The sequence below is a fragment of the Chlamydotis macqueenii genome, chromosome 8 (assembly GCF_036417535.1).
Source record: "Chlamydotis macqueenii isolate bChlMac1 chromosome 8, bChlMac1.mat, whole genome shotgun sequence".
NCBI classification, from domain to species: domain Eukaryota; kingdom Metazoa; phylum Chordata; class Aves; order Otidiformes; family Otididae; genus Chlamydotis; species Chlamydotis macqueenii.
In genome coordinates, this window is record NC_141563.1 from 27,313,099 (window position 1) to 27,339,785 (window position 26,687).

At 55.4% G+C, this 26,687-nt stretch overlaps 1 protein-coding gene across 4 annotated transcripts in view; it reads left to right on the forward strand.

The window, feature by feature from the left end:
- RNF220 (ring finger protein 220) overlaps nt 1-26,687 on the forward strand; it is a 223,874-nt gene that overhangs the window by 81,764 nt on the left and 115,423 nt on the right. For 2 of the 4 annotated variants that reach the window (XM_086753315.1, XM_086753318.1), the window contains exon 3: nt 9,798-9,872. The exons of the other annotated variants lie outside the window; for them this stretch is intronic. In XM_086753315.1, coding sequence (XP_086609441.1) covers nt 9,798-9,872 — 75 coding nt within the window. The remainder of the gene's footprint in view (nt 1-9,797; nt 9,873-26,687) is intronic. 4 annotated transcript variants of the gene reach the window in all.

The following is a 26,687-nucleotide window of genomic DNA, read 5'->3' on the forward strand; positions in this document are numbered from 1 at the left end:
ACATTGTTATAAATGGAGGCTTTGGCTGCCTTTAAATAGTCATATCTATCAGACAAGCTCATGTCAGCCATAAATTCTGCAGTAATTATGATTTTCTAAGTGGGTCGACCAGAGCTATTTCCGTTTCAGCCTCAAGTTACTGCACAAGTCCCTTCCCAGGGGCCAGCAGCCTCATTTGTTGTCCTCCTGATTGTCATTTCTCCCCTACATGCTTGGGCAGAAGCTGGAAGGGAAACTGGCCCTGCTGCCAGCCCCAGGCTGGGGCTCCCCTCTGCCCCATGGGTCTCTCCTGGTCTTTCCATTTGGAAGGGGGCTTCAGGGGAGGGGATAGCGCTGGAGGGGCGAGACGGCACTGGCTGCCTCTAACGCAGGCAGGGGGAACGGCTGCAGAAGCCCACCATATGGATGCCCTTACCTCTTGCCGCTCTCCCCTCCTTCCCCAGCCGCACAAAATCAGCCCCGACGTGTGAAAGCTGTAATTGCAGGTAATCCCCCCGCACTGCGCATGGTTTGAATTTGGCAGAGCAGGAATGTGGAAGGGAGAAGGGGAATTACTGCCCAGACGTGCTGCAGGGCCAACATCTGCACGAGTCATCAGTGCACATCTGGCTGCAGCAGCCTGCACTTCTAGCCCAGCCGGTCACTTTTTAGCCCTTTGAGTCTGTGTCAAGCTCCCAGTAAGGGCAGGGCATGGACACCCTGGGACTGGAAACCATGGGCTGATAGAGAAATTGCTCCCTTGGCTTGATATTGCTATTGATATTGGGGTGGTCACACAGACTTGGCATGCCTTAGTTTTTCCATTTGTAAAATATTTAAGGCTGTAAGGAGCACACTCTAGGGCACCTGTCACTAGCTCTTCTGGAGAGGAGAGCGACCGTGGCACCCTATTCTAGGTTTGCCTAGGGCTGGCGCTGCTTTGCAGCATCCCTCAGTGAGGTGCTGGAGCAAAGGAGCTGATTTCTGCCTCCACATGCAGTTGGGATCAGTGAGGTGGGTCCTTGCCTGCTTTCTGTTTCATGCAAGCATGGTCCCAGAGCCAGCAAGCTTTTTGCAGAAATCCTGCCTCGAAGTTCCGTCCTGCAAGGTTGAGCACGTCTCAGTACAGAGCCCCTGGAGCAAAGCGAAGGATTTCAGATTTGCAGAGAGAAGCGAGGCGGGATGGGCAAAGCGGGATCGGGTTGCTGTCACTACCAGAGGGTCTTTGTTGCCTCCAGGTGCCACGAACCTCAGTTGATCTGTTTACACTGGATAGGGACGGAAAGCCCCTGTCACACAGACAAGATGTACTCTTGGTAATTCCTTGCATTGCCCCGCTGTGCCTGGCAAGCTCGTCCTGTGCCCTGGGAAGGCTGCTGGGTCCCTGAGGAAGCAGAAAGGGCTGGGGAGATGGGAGGGCTCAGGGCACGGAGAGGGGCTGCTGTCTTGGTCAGGGGAAGCTGTTGTGTCCAATGTCCGGTTTCTGCGGCTGGGCTTGATTCGATCTGCAGGTGAGAGGGTGAGACAAGAATCGGGGAGGTTCGAGAGGTAGACAGGCAAGTGAGTGAAGAGCCACCTGCTGCCGTGCTCTGCAACGAGGGCTGGCCCTGGGGAGTGCTTGCTCTGGCAGTGCCTCATCCCTGAGGCAGCCAACCCTGCTCTATCTCCTTGATGGAAAAGACCTGCTGGACCTTCTCATCCCGACCCTTTGCCTCTGAGGTTTCTTTGGGAATGTGCACGAACAGGGTTCAAATCCTTGCTTGCTGGGTAGGGGATGCTGGGGGGTCTTTAAGAATCAGGCATGGGTGTTACTTCTCCTCCCTCTCCACCCACCCATAAGGAGCCTGCTTAGGCCTGACCCAAAAGCATCTTCAGCCGCCTACAGCCCTCCCTGCTCTCCCAGCCCCAAGGAAAGCGGCCTGACCTCACTCAGCAAGAAGGCAGCCGCAACCTCCTCCCCAGGCAGGCGGTTTCCCAGATAACCCCCCGGCTTTCCGAGGGCAGTGCGGGTGTCAGAGACATTGTCTCTTTGGAAATTAATTTTCCTGTCGATTTCCTTATTTCTCTTAATTGATGAGGGGCAAGTCTTAGGCGCATTGCCAGCGGCACCAGCCACAGCCTCCCGTAGGTATCGGCGGAGCCAAAAGCGCTAGCGCCGAGGGCTGGGGAGTGTAATGAACTCTCAGAGGACTCGTTGCAGCTCAGCCCGTGCTGTAGATTAGCTGAGGAATCATCTGGCCCAGCTATTAACTGTCCCATTTAACATCATGAATTATTAACCTAATTTTGAGGAGGGTCGGTGACGGATCGCACTGATTTTGTCAGCTTTTCCGCCGCCTCTCGCACAGCCTGCCGGTACGGGGTGAGCCGTGGGCAGGACCTGAGGGTCGGTGCCTCCACAGAAGGAGAGAGATGAGGCAGCATCCTCCAGCCCCAGCAGAGAGCTCAGGGAGAGCCCAGGCAGGGGGGATCCTCGGCTGGAAATGGGAGATGTAAGAGCCACCCCTTAGAGAACAGCAAAGCCACCCACTCCCCAGCTTTCGGCGCAGCACCCTGCACCCATATGGGACACATCTGCACCCATCTGAATGGGTGTTCGAGCCCTCTGCCCCTTCCTGGGTAGAGTCAGTACCAGTATGTGCCACCTGCCCTTGGTCAAGCCCTTACCAGAGGGGCTCTTTAGGTCATTTAAGCAGCCATCAGGATGTTTTTTAGTTTATATGACAAAGGCCTGGGGCCAGGAGGTTTTTCTTCCTCCACTTGTAGACTAGGCCTTGTTCAAAAGTTTCCTTCCTGGGAAAAGTGGATTCTTTGGTATAAAAGTTTTAAACCATTGAGAGTTTTTTTCAGCTGATTGAAGTGTAATGAAAATTTAAGGGATACCATCTTCTCTTTCCCCATTATCTTTCCTTGAGAAGAGAGATGTGTGCAAGAAGAAGCGGCTGAGAATTGCACTCAAACCAGCATTTTTTTTAACTGAGTGGAAAAACTTTGAAGTCATTAGGTCTGTTGAAGGAAACACACAAACCTGAAGGAAAGCAAGCTCTGAAATCCTTGTAAAACGCCTCTTTCATTCTGGCATCACAAAAAGGACTTTTTGTTTCCCTGTGAGCAGCTGTGCTTCTCGGTGCTGCCGGACCATGGTGTGCGAGCGTGTGGCCCTACCCCATCCGTATGCGTGTCCCCACACCGTGTCCCGTAAGGGGTGGCATTTCGGAGCTGGCATAACCCCCTGTCCGGCTGCCCTTGGCGTCAAGACTATGCGAGGCTCAGCAGCTGCAGGACCAAGCCTTGCTCTCTGCCACAGATTCCCATGGCGGGAGGTGCTTGGGGTCAGGAACAGCTGGCGGCGTTGCTGGTAAAACAAGCCCCAAAAAATCCCATCACAAGTGCAAAAAGGTCCCTTTGGCTGTGGTGGGGACATGGAAAGGTGTCAGAGCCTGGATTCCATTGGCAAGAGCCTGTACCACTAACCTGCTCATCCTTGAGTACCCGTCTACTAACCAAAAGTGCCGGTAGCTCGTCGTGTGGTTACTGCCCCTCTTGCCCTTAGAGAATGGAATGGGACGAGGAATCCAGCATGTGCAGACCCACAGCATCGGTGCTGCCATACTCCCCTCGCCTGACACAAGGTTTTACACGCGTGCAGCACAGAGAGGGTGCAAGGAAATTGCCTTCGCCAGACGCCTGAACCTCGCAGTGCACACGCAGTACAGACCCGCGCAGGGCTGATGCCCAGCACATGGATATAAAATACAGCGCCCTGCCATAAAACATGCACTGCTAGTCTATATATTTTGCAATCCCTTTAAAGATTTTTTTTTTCTTTAAACCCCTCACCCCAGCTCCCTCCACATTCTCCCCCCAAAAAATTATTATAAAGAATTATTGCCATTAGTACGTCTTTCCCAGTGAAAGGAGAAAATCGCCTCATTCATAATTTATACCCTCAATTACTATTAATAAAGAAATATTTCAGCAGAAAATCGCCTGGGAAAATTACACGTAACATTGCATTAACATTCTATTTGAACATTTTCATCACATTTGTTATAGAGTTAATAAGAGGGATATGCTCCCCTGACTTCTTCATGAAATTATGGGCTGCCTATGATAGTTTAATCTTTTAGACTTTATATAATATATTCACTTTACTAATTGAGCTATCCAAGGAGCAGTTAGGGATGTTCTTAAACGTGGAAGACAAAGTAATCAGGGCCGTGACTTCCTGACGAGAAGATCTTCTTCCGGAGATGAGGAGCTGCACCTGTGAGGAGCACATGCAAACGTGTTTGTGCGCAGATGTGCCATTCCATCAGCCCTTCCCTTAATGTCCTGCCTGTGCTTGGAAGTGAAGGGGAATGAACTCTGGAGGTGATTTTTGGACTGGTGAAATATTCCCCAAAAGCTCCGTTTGTATTTCAGAGTGAAAGACTTTGAGCAAGCTATTATTTTTGGAATAAGAAATGCCCGGCATGGTGGGTTTCTCAGGGGAAGTACTCTGTGTAGACAAGCCTTTAAGCTCAAATTCCCCCCACCCACAACCATACACAGACCATACCCAGAACTCTGGACAAGGAGCTGGACAGGGGTGGACAACCCCTCTTCTGCTCTCCCCAGAGCTTCTGCTTCACCAGGTAGTGCAATTTGGGGCTCGTGGTGCAGAAAGGCTTCCCCCCACCCAGGGTACAAACAAACCCCAAATTGGGCCAGGGGCAAGAAGCAAGGTAGGTGTGAGCAGGAAGGGATGAGGAGGCATTTGCAAGATGGACACTACTCTGCTGCACCATGACAATGCCACTATGGGCATTGCTCTGGACAGTTTGCTTGTCTCCAAAAAACTTGAGCAACAGGAAAGCCTTGGTAGCTCTCTCTCCTGCTCCTGCATCCACAGCTGGGGACCTCGTGCAGCAACTGGAGCCTTGGTCCAGACTCAACTGCTCTTGGGTACCCTTCCTTACGCAGAGGCAGTGTTGGGCACAGGGATTTGAGCACCTTATCCAGTTTGGGAGCTGAACGCAGGTCAGGGTCTCTCTGTCAGATCTTTCTTTCCCTTCCGTGTGCACACAAGGTGTCCCTTACCACGGGATGTGATCAAGCAGGAGGCTTCCTGGGGTGACAGAAGGCAGTGATTTGGACCAGGACCATGTGTGGAAGAGGGCTGCATCGTCAGCATGCCAGGAGGTTGCTCACTCATTAACCTAAGTACATGCAGCTGCGAGCAGGTGCAAAGAGGGATCCATCACTGCTGAGCAATGGCCCTGCCACCGGAGATGAAGGTGAATCTCTGTCAGCTGTCCCTGACAAGGAAGACTGAGGAAGCATGGGACCAGCTGCTTTGTATCGCATCCACAGAGCGCTGATGTCCCTTCTGCAGCCACTGAAACTGGGCACGGGCAGGGAAGGGGTGGCAGAGCGCAGGGTGGGACACAGGCTCATAGGTGAGGATCTGCAAACCAGTGGCCAATGCTGACAGCAAGCCAAAGGTTTCATGAAAAGCTGTCATGTGGTGGGATTCATTAGCTGGGACTCATTAGACAGACAGTAAGAGCCCGGATGTTGCTAACTGAGCCCAGCTGAAGGCAGCTCCTGTGGGTGAGGCAGCCTGGCACTGCAGGAGACCCCCATGGTGGGGGGCAGTCAGGTGAGCCCCTATCGCTCCCCAGCAAACTGTGACCAGTGCATCCCACCAGAGATGGGAATCGGTGCAGGAAGAGTGTGGCGGGGGTGCTGGCAGTGAGCACCCCTCCACCACGTCCCCCATGTTTAATGTATATTCACAAGGCCATTAACCCATAGGGCCCAGCCAGGCTCAACCGTTCAGAGCCCTGGTGTGACACCTAGTTCTGTCACCGGGTGCAAGACGGGGCTGAGCTCCTGCCAGCTCTGTCCTCCCAGCCCATATAAGCCCATCAGGGGGACAAGGATAGGTGTGTGACAACCTGAGCCCGTGGCCCTCCACTGCAGTGGGAGGTGTGGGGAGCAAAGCACCCACACATGGTTGCATGAGACATGCAGCTCCATTAATGCCTTCATGGTGAAGCATGGTTGTCCCTGGCCAGTTGGTTTCTCATGGAATCATAGAATAGTTTGAGTTGGAAGGGACCTTTAAAGGTCATCCAGTCAAAGCTTCCTGCATGGAACAGGGACATCTTCATCTAGATCAGGTTGCTCAGAGCCCGGTCCAACCTGGCCTAGAATGTTTCCAGGGATGGGGCATCCACCACCTCTCTGGGCAACCTGTGCCAGTGTTCCACCACCTTATTGTAAAAATTTTTTTCCTTTCCACCCTCACTGCTGAGCTTGCAGCCAACATTTTTCTGGGTGACAGTCTGCCACCAGCTGCACTGGTGGAGGCTTTGGCCATCTGGGCCACCACTGAGCCACACTGGGCAAGCAGCAGCCCATGCAAGCCCACATCTCCCTATAGCCTCCCAGATGGACAGAGGGCTGCAAGATGCCCTGCGTGCAAACACATGGAGAGCACGGTGCATTGGGCATCTTTCCAGGGACCACAGAGGCAGCCTGGACATGGCAGAGGTCGAGGAAGGGGAGACATAGACTGTCCACCCCGGGGATGGCCACTGCCTGGTCCTGGGCAGGATGGACCACGCTGTAAACAGGACAAGGCTTGTAAACAGAGCTCCAGCTGGGATAAATTTAGCCCATTGGGGTTGCAGCCCCAGCGCGGCAGGACACGGTGTCAGGGCATTGTCGAGAGGAGAGGGGGAGAAAGAAGCTGAATAAACAAACACAGCTTGTCCCCTTTTTTTTTTTTTTTTTTTGTCCTAGAGTTGTTATTTCAGCCGGACAATTGCTCTGCAGATTGAAGGAACAGGCTGGAGTTCAAGTGAATTTGGCTTCCAGAGCCTCCCTTTCTACATTGTGTTTTCACATGGGAACGTATCCTGGCATTTACGGGGGGGGGGTGTCCGTACCTGTGTGTTTGGGTAACTCCATGGATGTTCCGCACACATCCCTGGGCTGGCCCACAGGGATACGGGCTGCCGTGAAGCCCAGGTGAGGCCGAGTAACTTGGTCTTGGCTGTTGTGTAGGACTTTGCTTTCTCCACATGCACAGCCTGGAGTAACGGATGTGGGTGCCCAGGAGCACACCTGCAAGGTGATCCGTGCTTCTGTGGGCAGAGCAGCCCTGGAGGTGTCCCCCCATGACAGAGGGGACACTGTAGAGGTGAAAGTGTTTGCAAGACTTCAGAAATAGGGATCGGGACTCCTGAGCTTATTTCCCTAGGTCTGTCATGGGGTTTGGACAAGCCATATTTCCCTGACAAAATCATCTGTGATCTCAGGAGCAAAGGCCGTGGATCGTCTCTGTCAGTCCTGCTCTGCGAGGACCTAAGTTTTTTCTAAAGGCCGTGTTTAGAGGCAGCCTAATTTTCACATCTTAATTCTATTTTTCTCACATCTCTCTCTGACACACACATACACACACACACACACACACTTCTATTGGAAAAACGATTTTAATACCCGTGGCACATTGTCCTGGTGTGATATAAAATCCAATGACATGTGGCATTTGGAAAAGGTCACTTCTCCCATCAGGATTCATTATCCTACCTCAGCCTGGGAAGCCATGGGGTTGCCCCCTCCTCCGCGGACCCCTTGCCCCCTCCCCAGCTGCGGAGGGCGAGCAGGGAGAGGGGATGAGGCACTCAGTGGCTGTGTGGGGGACTTTGGCAGTGTCAGGGCGGTCTCTGCAGTGAGGGCTCTTGTTTCCCATGTTGATGTCCCTGCCCTTCCCGGTGCCTTCATCTTCCCACCAGCCAGAGGGCAAGAGGAGTTACAGGGACACGCTGTTGGGAAGGCTCAGACTGCAAAGCCGGCTCTGCTGCGTGCACGGGGCTCGGTTTGGCTTTCACCTGCCTCCCCCTGCTCGCTGCTCCCTCTCTGTTCCCTTTCGAGGGGGAGCCGGCTCTTGCGGTGCCCTCGCTCTGCACAGTTGCAGAAGGGAAACGCTCCCCTTCCCTGTTTCACTTGTTCAATTTTTTGGCTGGGTTGGTTGGGAAGTGTCCTTTCGTGTTGGTGGTCGCCACCACCTAGGCAGAACTGAGAAGAGAAAGCAAAAGCGACATGGAAAGCCTAGGTCCTCCCCAGCTTCCCCACCAAGCATGGGGTCCCCATCTGCCCCATGCTCAGTGCCCCCCAGCTCACAGCAGGTCAGCAGTGACAGGCTGTCCTGGGGCACTTGCCTATTTTTTGCCTTCCCCTGGACTCATTTCTGCTCAGGCTTCTCCAGGACCATCTTTGTCCAAGTATATCCACCTCCCAAGATGTTTCCAGCCCAACTCGGAGGGTCAGATCTGCTGTGGAGGCTGCCTGCGGGTGCTCAGGGGATGCACAAGCAGTTCCCCAGCGAGCTGACCTGTGGGCAGAGGGACTGGGAGCCAGGACTTCTCCGCTTGGTCACCAGCTACCTTGGGGCACCTTAGGCAAGTTGTTTCCCACCTGCAGGGGAGGGGAGAGCTGAGGGTGGGTGCACTGAGCACGCAGCGGGCTCGAGGCTGCGGAAGGGGCAGGAAGTGGGGAGCGGGAGCAGTTGCTCCCGGGAAGAGGAAGATCTGCGTTATTTTTGCAGCGGGGAGTGGGGTTTGACACCTACTGAAGACGACTTCTCAGAGTGCTAAGGGTGATGGCGAGTGTAGCCCCTTCCTACCATATAAACACCAATGAGTTATGGGTACCCCAGCCTCTAATTATGCAGTCAGCCCCAAATAGGCTGTGTCTAACGAGGCTGACAGACTAATATCTCAAGAGCCCTTAATGCGTTATCATCTCTTGCTGTATGACCTCATATTTATAACTGCTCTGGTGGGAGGTTGAGAAATGTCCTTCTCTTCCCCCAGCCCCCTCCCCAACTTTCCCCCTCCCGCCCACGGAGCAGCAGCTCTCCAGCCTCATCTGTTAGGATCAGGAGGAGAAAGGCGACTTCTCTCCATCCATCATGAGCGGAGTTCGCGCTATTAGATGATTAAAGACATTTTTTATAATATTTGGAAGAGGCTTTGAAATGTCTCTCAAACAGTGTGATTAATGCCTGCTTAACCCTCGCCTGGTCGGGATGCTGTGGTGGGGAGGTGGGAGCATCCGGGGGCAGGGCTCCCTGGGCATCTTGGCGGTCGCCCGGCCGTTGGGCACCCCGAGCCCTGACAAGGTGTGATTCATGACATGGGGCACCTGCAGGAAGCCCCGGCCTCCAGGCGGTTCCTAATGCACCGGGGACTTGGTGGTTTCTGAGGCTGCAACGGCTGGAGCAGGAGGAAGCAGCGCCTGCCCCCTCCCCAGCACTTACACAAGAGGCCCCTGGGGTTGTGCGGATCCCCAAGCTGGACCGTCCCACACCGATGCTGTGGGTTTCGAGGGTGGGCAGGGAGAGGGGGTGAGCAGTCTGTGCCCATTCCCAGCTGGCCTGAGTTGGTGGGGTGTTTGCTGTCCCCATTTCCCCTTCTTTTTCCTCTGCCTCCCTGGGTGACTTGCTCTAAGAGGCAATTGTTTCCCAAAAAAAACCAAAAAAATCACGGGCATCTAGATGCTCCGGTAGGATCCACCTTTAGGACATTGCATCCTTGCTCAGATTTTGCCATAAAGACCCGTGGGGCTGGTGGACACCTTCACGCTAAAAGTCGTGCTGGCGTTACCTTGGTCGGTACCTGCCAAAGGCCACATCGCTGATGTTTGCTGTCGTTGGTTCCCGTGGGGGAGTGGAGGTTTGGCCTCGGATGGGGGAAGGATGCCCACCTCCTTTGATCACAGGCGCAATGTTTCATAATCTCAATTTCTTGTCGATTGATTGCCAGATAGAAGCGACAACCAAAGAGGGCCCCAGGCGTCTGCAACTGCCACTCATCGTATGATTTTAACTCTCCCCCTCTGTAAGTTTGCATTATTTTCTTGTTGTCATTGTTGTTGTTGTTATCTAAAGAAACCTCCCTTCCCTCCCCCTCCAAAAAGCCTCGTAGAAATCCCAATGCCCTTGTCAATTTGCTGTTCAATGTACAAATATCTAAGAAGGGTTAATGCATGATTAATAGGTGTTTTATTAAAATGGTTAATCTGTCATTATAGAGTCCAAAAGATCAATAGATTTCTTATAATCACGGCTTAAAATAATCTTTAGCACCACTGCTTGTGGGCTTAAGACCCTGGGCAAGATGCTTAGGGGACCTGGGAGTCTCCCGTTAGCTCCTTCTGACCCTTCTGCCATCCAAAGTGCAACCCACAGTCTCCTGCAGACGGAGAAAAGCCGACACAGGGCTGCACATACTGTTATGCTTACCATCTGCCTTGTTATTTATGGGTATTAAAATTATCACACCTGGGCGGCAGAAAGGGGAAATGGAAAGAGGGAGAAACGGGGAATGCAGCTGGATAAATGCTCTTTGTTACGGCCGCCAGCAGCGCCCGAGTGGAGCAAGGCGGGGGCATGGATGGGTTGTCTCCGATCCATTAGTGCCGTTGCAAGGCAGCGAGCGTTGGCCAAGCGTTGCCCCATCGCAGCCGTGCTCCTTCACTGGCGAGCGCTGCCTCGTGCACCAGGGTGAGGCGGGGAGGTTCCAGCCTTGAACGGAGGGGAAGCCACGTGCCTGGGGTGAGGCAGGGTGTCGGTGGCCGGGGAGGACCAGCCCAATGCCACCTGAGTCCCATCCATGTCCCGGAGGCTGCCTTCCTGGCAGCTGGGTGATGTTGGGCCTGGTTGATCCAACCCTCTGGTATGCCTGGTCCAAGCTGCTTTTTGATAACTCCAGTACTCCCGTGACAAATCCCAGAGATGCTGAGCTGCCGACCCCCAGCGCAAGGTCTCTCTCTGTGGGAGGAGATGCTGTTTAGACAGGCTGACACGGCAGCGGCTGAGCCTGCACAGGCAGGGGGGAGTGCAGCCCCCTCTCTGCCCCCTAACCGCCCCGCAGCATCCTCTGCTCCACAGCAGAGGAGAGATCCTGAGGTCATGCACGGAATCTGTGGTGCAGCCTGGACGGCAATGCAGAGCTGCAGGAGCATCGCGCTCTGAGCACCAGGCAGGGCAGCTGGCACTGGCGAGCGGTCTCTGAGGGATTTTGACTGTGGATGTTGCTGGGCCATCCATGCGATGGAGACCCAGACCTGCTGCCCAGTGAGCAGAGCAGATGTTGGTGTGATGGGACCACTCCTGGTGGTCTGAAACCCCTCCCGTGCCATAATTTTTCCCTCCCTGAGATGCGCATGTGCAGGATGGGCAGGCTTTTGTGCCCTCAGCACCACAAGCCTGCCCAAGGCTGGAGACCCTCACTCGGAGGCTGCTGGGAGCTGGTGCTCTCCGATAATTTGGCCACACAGAGTGCCTCCGCCATAGCCCTCCTCCCTCACCTCCTTGCCCTGCCTGGGGGCTCAGCCCCTCGCCTCAAACTGCAGTTCAGGTAAAACAAAGGCAAATTCATGCCATTCCTTTCCCCTTCTCTTCCCTGCCTGTCTTGCACTCATCCTGCTTAGGGCTGGCTTGAATAACTCCCATCCGGCAAGAAATCCCAAATCTGCCCCATCCAGCTGGTGGGTGCGTGCCCGGCATAGGGGTCCCAGCCTGCCCAAGGGCATTGCTGCCCCCGCCTCCCACCCCCACTGGTGCTCGGTGTGGGGCTGGGCAGAGGTTTTCCAGACCCCCTGGGTGCAGCCCTCTCCATCCCTTCCTCATTGCTTATTTCTGGGCCATTATGTTCGACAGGGAGAATTTGTTTCTGTCCAGAGCAGATCCCCAGACGGTCTCAACCCTCTGAGGATTTATCATCCTGAGCTTTTGTTTGCGGGTCTCCAGGACCCTCTGCCCCATAGCCGAGCCCAGATGCTTCTCTGTCTCCTCCATGGAGCCTGGTGCTCCCCAGGAGCGCTGACCTCTCTCTTCCCCCATGGATGCATGGGCACGCAGGCTCCCCTGCACCCTGGTCACACACGTGCCTGCAAAGGCCACTGCTAGGGGCAGGATGCTGCGGTCACAGTGGCAGGGGACATGTCCTACCTACTGGGGAGGTGATGGCTGTGCCTTCTTCTGGCTTTGCTCCCCAGGGCTGCAGAAGGAGGTGGCCCAGGGCAGGGCACGCTGGGCTCCCAGCACAGAGATCCCCTGGGATCCTCAGGTGACATTCAGCCTTCCCTGGGACTGGTGACAGAGGACCCTGGGCTTGTCACCCTCACAGCCCCCAAACTATGTTCCTGCCTGCAGCCCTGTTCCATGGCGGCTGAGTGGCTGGGAGGGCTGGGTAGAAGTGAGGTGTCAGCCCCCTCACTTGTCTCGGGGGTCAGCACTGACGTCCCCTTGTCGCTAATAGAGCTGAAACAGCGGCGGCTGCCTGTTCTGAGTGACGGCGAGGTGACAGCAGGGGACGGCACAGGTGCAGATGTTCGGCTGCCCTGTGGTCATGGTGGTGGGGATTTGGGGTCACTCTCAACAGGTTCTGGTCTATCAGGACGGAGCTCTTGGCCAGCACATGGAGCGAGCGGGGTTGCGTTTCCAAATTTCCACCACTGCTGTATTAGGTGGGGACCCCGCATGCCACCAGCCCCTTCGCTCACTCTCCTGTCCCAGAAGCCACCAGGTTGGTGACAGAAAGCTGCTCCGGAGGCCGGCAGAATGTTGCAGAAAAGGAAAGGGGCGCAGGGCTGCTCCACCAAATTGGCACCTCTGCAGTCCTGTCCCCTCCCTGGCTGCCCACATTCCTCTGCAGGAGCGCCAGGAAGGGGGGGACCAACCTTTGGCACGTTTATTGACACTCCCTGAGTTCATACTGCGACTCTACAATCTTTCCCTGAGATTATTAAGAATTAATTGATCACTTTTATATTCCCCCCGATACCCAGTGCTGCTTCGCGACAGGCGGCAGGAGGAGGGAAGGGAGACAGGAGGAGGGCGGGGTGTGTGTAAAAAACACACTGATAAATGTTAATTACTCTTTTACAGCCCTTGTCAAATTCCAAAGCAAGTCGTAAATTCATTAAACTCTAACGGATTAAGCACATGCAGCTTATTTAGTCGCCATAAACAAGATCATTTGGATGTTGATTTTCCCCTTTTTATTGCTGCAGCAGAAAAGGGGAAAAAATCAGATGAGGGAAGCAGTTGGTGGTTACTAGGGAGTCAGAAAAGTTTGGATTTAGTTCATATCTTGTTTTCTTGCTCCGTGGGAGCTCTCTGTAGCACATTGGTCCTCCGGCTGCACCTGGGCAGCATCTTGCCAGCGAGCGTGGCCTTCCCAGGAGCCATGTTTGTGCCCCAGCAGCTGAGTCTGCATGGACAGCACTGGGACAGAGGGGCCATGCTGCACAAAAGGTGTCCATGTCCTCTCCATGCCCCAGGGCTGCCTTCTTAGTGCCGAGGCTCTTAAAGACCCAAGCAAGATCTGGGATGAGCAGCAATGGGATGCTCAAAGGCCTTTTGGTGGTGGTTTTGGGCTGGGCTGGCTGCTCTGTGCTCCATCGTGCTGGGAGGTCTCCATGGGTATGTTGTCTCCAGCGAGGCTCAACCCGGCCCCTGGGATGCTCATGTCTGCTCTGAGCTGCGTTGCAAGGGATTGTGCAAGCAGAGCTGGTGTAAAAGCAGCTCTGCTCATTTGGGGATGTTTCAGCCCATTTAAGTGCTGTCCCCAAGGCGCTGGCTGTGCCCAAGCGAGTGGGACGCGTCCCCAGCCAAGCCCAGCCAGAGAGAGGGGAGGCAGAGAAGGGACACCGTGCTGGCAGGGAGGGACAGGGCACCTTCAGCTGCTCTGAACACAGGGTCTGCCCACCCGCTCGGTGAGCTTGCCATCCTCTGCTTGCACGTGTTAATAATCCAGGCTGACCTCCTGAGCTGTGGGAGCCGGGGAAGGAGAATGAGAGGAGGGTCATGGAGATTAATTAATACTCAGGGCTCTAATTACGAGTTTCTTCAGCACTGGGCTTCTAATGAGGAACAGGCGCTGAGGCAGCCCCGCGTCCCGCTTCCCCCTGGCTGGCTCTGCCAAGACGTCTCCTGCCTCCGTGCAGGGCTGGTTTTACTGGGAGAGGGATGGGAGTTAGCCCCCGGCCACTGGCATCTCCCACTGCGGCTCTGGGGCTCCAGGCTGCGTGGCCGCGCTGCTGTGTAACCCCGTCCATGCCTTGGGCTGAGCGCCGGCAGACCTGCTGCCTTCCCCGACACACCCAGCTCCCTGCCTTGGCCCCGTATGTGAGCATGGGCCAGGGGCAGGAGGTGGCCTGGGAGACCAGAGGACCTTGATGGGTGCCGCAGCCTGGTCCTGCACAGCGGAGGGTGCTCCTCAGCTTCGGTGCGGGCAGGAGCCCTGGTGCTGCTGGCTCTGCTGATGCTGGGAAGCCATCTCCAGCTCATGGCTGGCGATGCTGCCCTGTGGTAGGGCAGTCCTTCTCCAGCATCTCTCAGGTTGGATGAGGCTGTGCTCCTCAGGAGCTGCAGGCAGCCGTGCGCTGCAGGCAGCAGAGGGAACTCTAAACCCCTCACGGGAGCTTGCTGCCTAGCTGCCGCCAGAAAAAATTTAGGGCTTTTGCTTCAGAGTCCTCAGCAGCGCTTCATCTAAAGGAGGTGGATGTCTTCCTCCAGCCCCATCTGAGCCCATCTCTGAAGCGAGTTCAGCCCAGGAAGGTCTGAGCCATGGGTATGTACATATCACCCTGGCCCTGCTCCCCTCTGCGTTTGCCTCTTGGGGGGCAGAGGGAAGGAGAGAAGCCACTGAAGGTCTCAAACATGACAGCGAGGGGGTGCCAGCCTTCAGAGCCCCATTCCCAGCAAGCATTTCCCTCCCACGGTCCTCGCAGCCGGTACAAAGTGCAGAGATAAGTGCCATCAGAAGCATCCCTGCCCTCCAGGTCCCTCCACGCTTTCCCGCTGCACGGAGGTGCCCTCCAGAGATCTCCTCTGGCTTCTGAGGACGGAAGGAGCATCCAGGGGTTAACGGAAGGAGCATGTCCCATGCTAAGCAGTAGCTAACAGCCACTAGCTAATAACTTTATGGCTTCAAAGCAGGGCATTTATCATGCTGAAGTTTGTTTATGCACTAGTTATATGGTGCATTATACCAGCACTGTGTTTGGCTGATAAATTCTCCGTGACAAGCGAGGCTACCAATGGGGATTCACCGAGTCCAAAAGACCAGTAGCTTTTTCCTGAACTCTGCTTTCTGAGATAAGGATGTTTTTTCCCTCTTTTGTTTTGTAAGAAGGAAAGAAAAAAAATCCGACAACCTGTGAACTAAAAAAAAAAAGAGGAAGATTTTTGTTCCGGATCAGTTGGATGCCGCAGTTCTCCCGCTGGGGGCAGAGGAGAAGGTCCTGGTCCTGGCGAGGGCCAGGCAGGCCGTGTGTGAGCACCTCTGTGACACACGCGGGCCGTGCCGCAAAACTTGTGCGTGTGCTGAGTGGGCACCGACAGCTCGGACGGGCTCTGGATGTCTCCAGGAGCGGGCTGTCTCAGTCCCGTCTGCCTTCAGGAAGGGTATTTTGGGGGTAGAGGTGTTGGAGGGCACTCTGGCAACCCTCCAGTTCTGCCTGGTGTTTCTAAAATGAGCCATAATTGTAGCACGCGTCGCTATTTTGAGGTTGCCTGTGTGTGCGATCTGTTACTGTGCACAGCGCAGCTGCGCCGTTCACCTGTACCCCTTGACTGCTGAGTTAAATTGCTTTAATCCTGCTAATAATAATGACCTTCACGTTTCTGGCTTGCTCTATCACAGGAGCCAAACCCACTTCGCAAACATTAACGAGCTCGGCCTCCCGACTCTGTGCAAACACGATGGGTCAGGGTTATTTTTCCTGCTGTGGCAGTGGGGAAACTGAGGCAGAAAGCAAGGAGCCGGCTGGTCCGAGCGTTACCCAGAGCAGCAGCCTTCGCTTTAACCAGTAGACCTGACTGTTTTCCAGTTTGCACCAGTGTAGGCTTTTCTAGGTCTCACCCGTGGAGTACGAGCTAGGGCTGCCTGGCCGGTGGGATGCAGTGGGATGGACCCTGATGCCGGGACGTGCCTCCGCAGTGCCACCAAGGCATCCCCAGCCACGCGGACGTCCCAGCCTGCGCATCTCCAGCTGTGTACCTGTTGCATGGCTGGCCGCGTACCTGTGCCAGCGTGCGTGGCGGCGGCTGCGGCTCCACATCGGTGGCTGCGTGCCGTGGCCCCTGCAGGCTGTAAATACTGCCAGTGTGGCGGGGAGGTTGAGCGGTTTATGGCTCAAGGTCAGGCCCATGAATCATAAAAAGGTGTCGGAAGGAGCATTAACTCCTAGCCTTCGCTCCTGCGCTGTGTGGTTTCAGGCGGGGCCCCGGAGGCAGTGATTAAAGGGTGCACCTTCCCCTTTCAGTTTTACGGTAAAAGGAAAGCAGTAAATTAGAAGCCCACAGGCTGGGGCAGGCCAGGTCCCGCCAGTGCAACAGCTAGACAAGTACCTGCCACGCGCCCTGATACCCCGCCACCGCCTCTGCACCCCTTCACCGGCACAGCCCTGAGCAGCCCCTTCCCATGGCAGCCCCTTCGTGAGGGGTAGGGTCCGGCCGTGTGCCGGGCAGGCGGCCGCACTCATGGCGGGTACACCCGTCCATCCTCGCCCGGCCGACAGCTCGGGACGGCCAGGGGTGCTCAGCCCCGCTTGCCCCGCAGAGCTGTGGTACCTCTTGCTCTGCACCTTTTTACGACTCCAGCTACAATTAACTCGAGTAATAAATTTTTTTTTTAATCCAAATAGGCATAATGAACGTTTAATGCCCCTGTTTTCTTGCGAGTTGTCAGGACTACTAAATGCTGAGTATTGATTGAAGAGGTGAGGCAGATGGTTCTGCTGCTGAGGTGGGATTGCTGGGGCAGAGGCGGAAAGCCCCGATAACATTCGGGTCCCTGCCCTACATCTGGACCTCAGGACAGTGAGTTGGGGCTGGGGAGAGCTGGGGCGACCTCCAGCGCTGCGAGGCTGACCATGGTCCAGCTGGGCCTGGTAGTCTCCAGCGCTGCAGACTGGAGGTAAGCACTAAGACACAGGGCATTGCTGGAGGTTTCACCCCATCAGCGTGCACTTTGAACCCACCACTGAAGGGCGGAGGGGAAGGGCTTTCGGAGACAGAGGTGTGAATGCACCCTGCCCCATCCTCTTCCCAGCAGCAATGTCACCCTTCTGAGCCTGACCCATCCCAGGCACCCCTGGCTCGTCCCCGCTGCCTGCCAGGCTGACGGGCGGGACATGGGACGTACGCGATAACTGCTGCAGCCAGCCCAGATAAGGCACCATCCCGGGTGCGTTTGGCCAGTGCCAGGCTGACTTCCCCCAGCTCCTGCCAGCTTGGCATGGCTGCTCACCCTCCGGACCTGCCCTGGGACCTGTGGGTCAGGCTGCCACCCCCTGCCTGGTGCCTGCAATAGCAGGGGCCTGGGGGCAGGCGGGGAGCTGCAGCACATCTGCCCTGGGGACACTGCACATCTGCCCAGGGACACTGCGGGTACCACAGCCCTTCTGGCAGCCGGCGGGGAGGCAGGGACTGAATGGAAATACCAGGCATATGCTGTGCCCCTGTCCTTGGGCTGGGCTGAGCATTGGATGTCTCTGAGGAGGCGAGGGAGGGAGCCTAGCTGCTTGCCAGGAGGGAAAATACTTCTCCTTTCCCTCAAAAAAAAAAAAAAAAAAGTGCTTTTTCCCCCTGGGGAATGGCATCCCGGAGCCCTGGAATTGACGGGGCTGCCAGAGCTGATGGATGGTGCCGGCGGAGGGAGCAAAGCGGGTCAGCAGAGCAGAAACCAGCAGGCGCAGAGGGAGCGAGCATCCTCGCTCACCAAGGCAGGCGGTGACACCCTGTGCCGGGGCTGGGCCCACAACAGACCCTTCTCTGTTGGGCTGGAGAGTTGGCACAGCTGGGGTACCTGGGGTGCCATCCTGCGATGCCCCCAGGCTCACCCCAACTGCACCCGCCAACAAGAAGGGCCTTTCTTCGTCTCCACACAAGCCCCAATTGTTCAGACGCTTCCCCTGCCACCGCCTTGTCCTTCTGCTCTTCCCAGAAACGGTTCTGGGAGGAAGGGAGGACTTCCAACATCTGCACGGCCAGAGCTGCTGCAGCTTCGAGGTTTCTAAAGGGGCCAAGGCTCCCTGAGCAGCTCCAGGCCAGAACATCTGGGTCCTCTCAGCAGCTCTGCGGTGCAGCTGTGAGCCCACAGCCTGCCCGTGCCTCAGTTTCCCCACCAGGTCCTGCTCCGCCTTTGCGGGTGTGCTGCAAAGCGTGGGTGTGTGGGTTTGAGCCAAGGCACCCCCAAGAACCGGGGAGCTGCCGCGCCAACCGCTCAGGGCAGCCTCTGTGCAGGCAGCAGTGCTGCCTCCCTCCCCAGCACTCAACATCCCACGGGCCATCCGGCAGCTGAGAAGGGGACAACTGAAAGGTGGAAGCCTGGGCTGGTGTGGGTCCCTGAGGACCGCTCCAAGCAGCGACCTGGCCATGTTTTGAGGCTGGTGGTGGAAGGAACTGAGTTTTTGTAAACGGTGAAGGCGATGGCTGCAGGAAGAGACTGAGAGACAGAGCAGCTGTGCTAAATCGGCCCTGACCTCACTGAAACTTGTGTGCAGTCTCTGCTTCCTCATGAGAGACAGCCAGACAGCCTGCCGCGGGACAGCAGTGACACGGGGGGAGGCTGGCTGTTGTGGCTCACAGGCACCCACGCGCTGGGAGCTCCTGGCTCTGCCGGTGGGAAGTGTCTCCTTCCCAAGCACGGTCCCTGTCAGGGATGCATGGGAGGGCAGAATCTGTCCCCATCAGCCACACTGGGAGGGCAGGATCTATCCCCATCAGGGACGCATAGGAGGGCAGGATCTGTCCCCATCAAGCATGGCTGGGTGGGCAGGAGTGGTGGGGAAGGAGATGGAGCAGAGGCCAGCTATGCGGAGCTGTAGGAAGTGCCAGCTCTTTGGAGGGCTGGAGTAAAACCAGGGTGCAGTGAGCCCCAGGCTTGGGATCCAGGACTGCAGGCTCCCCATCTCTCTTGTGGGGTCAGCAGGACCTTCTCCTTCACTCCCCCTGAGCACAAGGAGGAAAACAAGCTCCAGCCTCAGCTGGGAGGCGGTAGCCCTCTGTCCGGGTCCTCGGGATAGAGGCTGACAGTGCCCTCCAGGGATGCAGAGCTGCATTGCCTGTCCTCCAGCCTGGGGACACGAGTGGGTCACCAGCAGACACAGGGCAGGAAGGAGCCCAGGGTCCTCCTCTCCCATCTTCTGTCTGCAGCAGGAGGGTACGCCTGAAGCTGCTAGGCTGGAGGGACGCATCTCTGGAGGCACCTGAACCCCGAACTGTCATCTTTGCTCTCCAACAAGCCCTGCTGCCAAGTCCCCCTGCTACTCCAGCAGCTGCAAGGAGGAGGAGTGTGGGGAAGGGGCTCAGCTTCAAATCGATTCTGAGCGTTGTGATAAGAATCTCTTATCACCCTTGTTGTGGTAATGGCCAGGACTTAGGCTGGGCTGAGTAAGGGCCAGATTTCTGCCAGCTTTCTGCATGACTGGAGGTGAGGAGGAACTGGGATGTTCCTGCTCCCACCTCTGCAGCCACCTTCAGCCTCTTCCCACCTCAGTCCCAGCCCGTCGGGGAGGTGCAGCACAGGAACGAGACAGGCACCCAGGACGCAACAGAGCTGCCAGTGATCTGGCAGGGGTTTCCAGGACTTTGGTAATTCCCTCTGTTCCCGTTACTGTCCAAAACCAGTTTTTGCAATAGGTAAGGCAAAAGGAGGCGGTAGGCTTACGTGCTCTGGCTGTACTGGGCTCAGCGGTGGGAGCGGAGTGCCCTCAGCTGTAAGGGGGCTCCCCCAGAGCCCAGCACCATGCTCTGCCTTTAACTCCTGCTCCGTGCCGTATTAACAACTGTTGATTGGGATGCCAAGGTCATCTGGCCGTGAAGAGACACAGATAAAATCTAAGGCTGCTGCAGTGCCCTGCATCTCTGGACCCACCAATCTCTCTGTCAATTGACAACATCTCTCCTCCTGCTAAGCTTTCCTCTGGCAGACAAGCCCGAGAAGGTTAAACAGGGTCCTGTAGCAACTCCAATGCTCTATCCTCCTCCGATAACGGCGCAGGTGGGGTATGTGTTGGCTTTCTGCCCTCTCACCCTGTTCCCCGTTGCCGCGGCTCTGCAGGATGTCCTGCTGCTGGGTGGGGATGGCCAGGCAGGGACCACGGTGCCAAGGAGGGCAGCGCTGCTCCGAAAGGCTTGCTGAGGGTCTGCGGCTGCCTGGGAGGTTTTGCTGCTGGCTCCACACTGTTGCTGGCAAAAAAAAAAAAAACCATGGTTGAAAGACCCCGTGAGCCCCCTGCACACGAGTGCCCTACTATTGGGGGCTGCTAGCCAGGATGAGGGACCCTGGCGCACTGCAGAGCTGGGGACTCTCACTGCAGTGGCTTTATCGGGCCCAGCATTTGTTCTGCTAGAGAGGGAGGCTGAAGCCGTAGGATGTTTTTTCCTATCAGGGACCAAACACAGGTTTTACGGCTGCTCCCAGCTTGGTGGCTGGGAAGCCGGTGGGCAGGGGTGCTGGTGTGATGCCGAGCAGCCCACCGCTCCGGAGGGGCACCTCGTACTCACCCGTTTAATTCCAGGAGCAGCAGCGTCAGGCCATGTGAAATTGGCCTCGCCGGAGGATTTATTCATTTCTCCTTCCCTCTGCCTCCTGCCAGGGACCGCGCTGAGATCCCACGCCACACAGTCATCTCACTAAAGCCGAGGGGGGCTTAGCGCTGAAATGGTTTTCATGCCGCCGTGGAGTTTAGTGCTTGTCAACAAGTCCGAGGTCTTGCTGAAGGGCCTTGACAAACGGAGCAGCGGGGAGACAGGGAGCGTGGGCACCGGTGCTGGGAAGCGGGGAAGCACATGAACCTGGTCTGCAAACTAGCCTGCACATCTGGGGACGTCGCATACCCAGCTCAGCGCGCCCCATCCAGCACAGAGAGAAGTTTGGCTGTCTCACACTTCCAGTGAGAGGTGTGTTTAGCCCAGCTCTAAGTTTAAACCTCACGGAAACACCTTCATTAAATTTTACTAATGGGAAAAAGCAGGGCTTGCCCATGGTTTTTTTAGCCCTTGCTTTTGTATGCTCTTGCAGAAATAGATGCATGCATGTGAATATATTTTGTGCTTTATACTCATCCGGCTGCTCTTACTGCTGGGCTGAGCACTGCTGCAGTAACGTGCAGGCTCTGCAGATGGGGATAGCAGAGCTCAGAAACCAAACTTGGCTCCAGGGGCCACTTCAAAAGCTTGCCCTGCGTGGGGAGGGTGATGAGGGCACCCTCGCCTCCTCCTGCACCCCAGCCCACCTCGCGGGGAGGAAAAGCCCTCAAACTCATCTCCTGGCTTTTTGAGGAGCTGGATTTGCCAGGGATGAACTCACTTGAGCACGGGATTGTTCAGTTCAAGCTGTGGGACGCAGATCTGACACAGCGCAGGTGAGCCGGCGGTGCCGAGGTCTGGAGGCCACATGTGCTGTGGTACCCCAGGAAGCCACCCGATGCCTTGACAGCAGCGTGGGGAGCGAGGAGGCACACATGGCAGGGCAGGCTGCCCACAGCAGTCGGCTTCTCCTGCCCCAGCCGTGCTGTGGCAATAGCAGCCCCTGAGACGCCTGCTCCCGTGGGATCTGCTGCTGCCGGTGGGTCACCCGAGTCAAGCATTCGAGCAGGATTCGGAGGAGAGCCGTCTGGTTTTATGGGCAGTAATAGCATTTACAGCCCTGCTGGCTCAGGCTGATCTGGGCGGAGGGAGCCCCTCCCCAGCAAAAATTGCATTGTAACACTGGGCCATCTCCAGCCTTCCCACGGGCAGGATCGGCCCCGTGCTTTTTTTCAAGCATCTTTGGTTGCGTGATGGGTTGAGTCAACCCATGGATTGGTCCCAACTGGCACAGCCAGCGTTCCTGTGCTGGTGAGGTCCTCACCTGGTGTAAGCTCACACCTCTCCCTAGATTAAGGATTAAGCCCTTCATTTTCACAGGAAGTGCCAGAGATTCTCTTTCTTCACCCCACTCCTTGGCTTTCTCCTGCCATCCACAGTAACTACCGTCCCTGGCAGCTCCCCTGCCCGATGGGCAGGGATGGCAGGCAGCCCTGCGCACGTCCCACATTGTTTTCCCATCACCTGCCACAGGCCCCGCATGTTTTCATTTAGTCGACATAGGGGAAAGCTGTAAATCATACGTCTGCTTCCCAAGAAGAGTGGAAAAAAAGGATTCCAACAGCTTGGTCCAGTTAATGGCCTGGGCTCTCAACTCTGCTGTTGGCTTCACGGGGACTTTGTTTCATGCTCTGCGTTAGCCGGCCCTGTTCTCTAGCTGGACCAAAGTGTGCATCTAGGGAGAAGGATATTGGGGGGCAAGGATGCCCCTAGCACTTCGGGGAGGGTGATGGGGCAGTGCTGCCGCCTGAGAGCGGGCAGGCAGGACCACTTTCCACCCCACCTTCCTGGGCTCCTCCCAGCACAGCTCCCCATCCATCCCATACATTTACCTAACGCTAATGAGACGTATTGATTGGAATGATGGGATTTGTAAAGGTCGCAGGGTTAAAGTACATAAAACCAGCCTTTCTGGAGCTGCAATATCAGGGCCGATGGGTCTGGTGGGAGAGATTAAGGGCCTTGTGCTGCAAGAATGGAGAGAGCTGACAGCAATTACATTTGAGATGTGTGCATAGTTATAACCCCCCCTCTGCAAAACAGGAGACCACATCCTCACTGCTGCAGAGCAGGTCTTCAACCCCTACCCGGTCTCCCTTTCAAAAGCAAGATTTCAACAGAGCAAATCAGGGCATGAAAGAATGAGAGAAAGGGAGGGAGAGAGACTGGGGATCCGTTTGGAGAGGTGGTGCCCAGCCCCACCCCTGTAGCTGGGCTTGTGCCCATATTCCGGAATCCCCAGCTGAGCTGTTATAGCATCACTTCGCTAAAACCACTGATGGAATCTAAACTCCAAAAACACCGCGGTCCCTTTTGTTAGGGCAGGACTCCCACTACTGGTAATGAGCTGGCAGGTCATTAGAGCTCTGTCTGTCCCCAGAAAGGGCCTTCCTTCCCCAGCAGCTCATGCTTGAGGAGTCCAGATCCCCAGAACCACAAGAGTGGTTGGCTGGAGGTTTGTTCCAGGTCAGGGCTAATAGGTCTTGTAGGAGAGTTGTACAATTTGAAGGTTATGTGCTTTCAACATCATGGGCTCCTGCGATGGTTCTGGGGTGCAGGAGGATACACACGTGCTTTGGTGGCTTCCCTGGGTCTCCAGAGGGAACAAGTAGACAGACACGCAAGCCAGACTGAGGGATGTGCTCATGTTCAGGAAGGATTAGTGTTGACAATATCACTACACGCAGAAACAGCTGAATTAGCTCCATGACCAAGCTTCATTAGCCCAGGCTTAAAGCTCAGCTCCAGACAGGAGGGAGCCCAGCTCAAGGACTATTCAGCCCCGGATCATCTTGACTTCACATCGCCCGCTGTACCTCTCACAGCAGGATTAACACCCGAGGCACCTGGGGCTTAGGAAACCTGGCTCCATCTGGCATCGCACCAAGCCAGGAACATGAGCAGGGGCTGCACTTCCCCGGGGATGAATCCCAGCAGGGAAAAGGAGCAGTTTGCCAAGCAGGGAAAAAGGCACATCGCTTACCTCTAACTGTAGCTGTCTTGGGCTTAAAGCCTTTCCCTGGGGACAAGGCAGAGCTTAGCACACAGTGTGAGGTGCCAGCAATCCAACAGCCCCTGCAGAGCTGTTATGCACAGAGGCTTTACTCCTGATGCCCATCCACACACACTGGAGATTTAAATCCTCCCCCAGAGCCCTGCCAAAGGGGCTGCACCAGGCAGTGGGAGCATCCTGCATCACCACACCTTGGTACCAGGCACCTGCCCACATGGCTGGGTCTTTATTCATCCCTCCCGTGCTCGCTTTCACTCTCTCAGATGGTAATGAGTGGTTTGCACTGGGAACTAAATGAAGTTGATTGCCCACTGGTGTCTGCCATTAGTGGTAATTAGTTAAAACATCAGAGTATAAACAGTAAATTGGCTCTAATAATTAATACTAGCACTCAAGCATATGAGAGACACAGAGACTGGGAGAGAAGCAGCGGCAAGCTTGTAAAATCAGCTGGGGCTGCTTTAATTAACAAAGAAGGAATGTAAGTAACACAGTATTGGAAAAAGGACAAAAGCCATCAGGATCTTGCTTGTTAGGAGTGTGGTCATGTCTCCCCTGGAGCACAGCAGGGCCGAAGGTTTGCCTCCAGCGTCAGGTACCCACTGCCGCAAGATGCAGAGCCCGCGATGCAGGGGCTCTTGCATCCCCGTGGTACTGGGATCACTCGTGTGATGAGTTTTAGCCTTGTCGCCAGTTCTCTTGCATGACTGGAAGGGACATAACATGTGGATCTGATCCTGGTGCTGTAGATTTGAGGCAAGCTAGGCAGATAGGTGGGATAATCCCATGGGGGGATTTTTTGGGGGAGAGCTGCTCAGATGAAAGGGGCTGCCTTAATTTAGCTGCTCCCTGCTTTCTAGAGGCATCTTCCTCTTCTCGTTCCTCCAGTGGCAGATTTGACCACTGGGGGGTAGATCCTGCCAGGGAATGTTTGATTTACTCTTAGAATAACAATTTTTTCCTGCAGGTTTTGCATATCTGCGTCCTTCCCCTTCTTCCAGCATCCTTCTCCTGCACACCTTCCTGTTCTCCCAGCCAGTGGCTCCGAGGCGTTCCCATAGCCCTGCCTCAGCAGAAAGCCCTCTGCCTCCTGAATGCCTGAAACATGTCATCTTAAAAATAATAACAATAATAATAAAATACAGCATAAAGCAGTACGGTGCTGGGGTAGTGCTGAGCAGCCGGTGCTCCCAGGGAGGGGGTGTAGTATGACTCTCCCCGCAGAGGGGCAGCCCTGGGCTTGGGTGGAGGTGGCAGAGAGGCGGCGTTTGGGGAGGAGGGGGAGGCTGCATGTATATCATTATTAATCATCCTCGCGTACGCTAACCATTCTAATGTCGTAAGTGACAATAGCCCATCTCAGCTCTTGATTTAGGGTCTGTGAACGGAAGCTGGGCTCCTGGGAGTAAATGCGTGAATCCTCCGCTGGTACTAAACCTTCTAATAAATCTAACGCACACCAAAAAGCCCTGGGCACTAAATCCCAGAATCCGGTAATTGAAACCCTTACAGCTCTCAGAAAAAAGGTAACCAGTGAGTGGAAGTGAGTGTGTGTTTTTACAGAATATACATCCTATCTGCACCTGATTATCTCCAGCAGAGACAAAGGAAATCCGATGGCTCCTCATAAAGCACCTCGTTCCACAGACTTAAAATAATTCCTTCAAGAATAACATCCAAGCAGTCCTGTGCTGAGGGGGCTGAGGCTGTACTCTGCAGACCCGAGCGGGCAGGGGCAAGGAACCTCGGACCCTTGTTGCTGCCCCAGCCATGGGCAAATGCAGCGTGGTGGTGATGGTCCATCCGTCTGCTGCCCTGGGCTGCAGTGCCTTGGTGTTGTGGGGGGCTGGTGGGCTGGGGGACAGCCAGCAACCTAGCCTGGCTCATGCATGCCTTTGCTGTCGGTACCAGCGGAGTAGCATCCCTGAGCTGTCTCTGCCCTACAAGTCACAGGGACAGAGGGATGGCAGGATGTTCCCGTGGGGCTCAGCATCCCTGCCAATGGGATGCTGAAGGTGTTCCCCTACCAGCCGGGTCTTCAGTGCAGGGAGATGCTGGACAAGCAGAAGCATGTATGTGGGGCTGAACCCCACCTCTGGCAATGGGGCGTTCGCAGGCACAAGTGTGTTTGTGTTGTGGCAGTGATGAATTCAACACTGAGAGCAGCCCTGAGGAGGAGGACTTGGTTGGTTGATGAGAAGCTCAACATGAGCTGCCAATGTGCGCTTGCAGCCCAGAAAGCCAACCGCATCCTGGGCTGCATCAGAAGAAGCGTGGCCAGCAGGTCAAGGGAGGGGATTCTGCCCCTCTACTCTGCTCTCGTGGAACTCCACCTGCAGTACTGTGTCCAGCTCTGGAACTCCCAACAGAAGAAGAACATGGATCTGTTGGAGCGAGTCCAGAGGAGGCCACAAAGATGATCAGAGGGCTGGAGCACCTCTCCTGTGAGGACAGGCTGAGAGAGTTGGGGCTGTTCAGCCTGGGGAAGTGGAGGCTCCGGGGAGGCCTTATATCGGCCTTCCAAGGGGGGCCTACAGGAAAGCTGGGGAGGGAGTTTTGACAGGGGCCTGTAATGATAGTAGAAGGGGTAATGGCTTTAAACTGAGAGAGCATAGATTTAGATTGGATATAAGGAAGAAATTCTTTACTGTGAGGGTGGTGAGGCTCTGGCACAGGTTGCCCAGAGAACTTGTGGATTCCCCATCTCTGGAAGTGTTGAAGGCCAGGCTGGATGGAGCTTTGAGCAACCTGATTGAGTGGAAGGTGCCCCTGCCCAGGGCAGGGGGGTTGGAACTAGGTGATTTTTAAGGTCACTTCCAACCCAAACCATTCTGTGATTCTATTACATCCTTCCCATGGCTTGTGTCTTTCTGGTAGCCAGGGCTGAGGCTGTGTATCATTTTGTTTACTTGAAAAAAGATCACATTGGTGTTTTATTCTGCTTTTAATCTCTGTTACAGGCCATTCTGTAATGCCTTGGCAGGAGACTTAATAAATATAGTCATTTGGATAATGAATGGTGATGATACCAGCGAG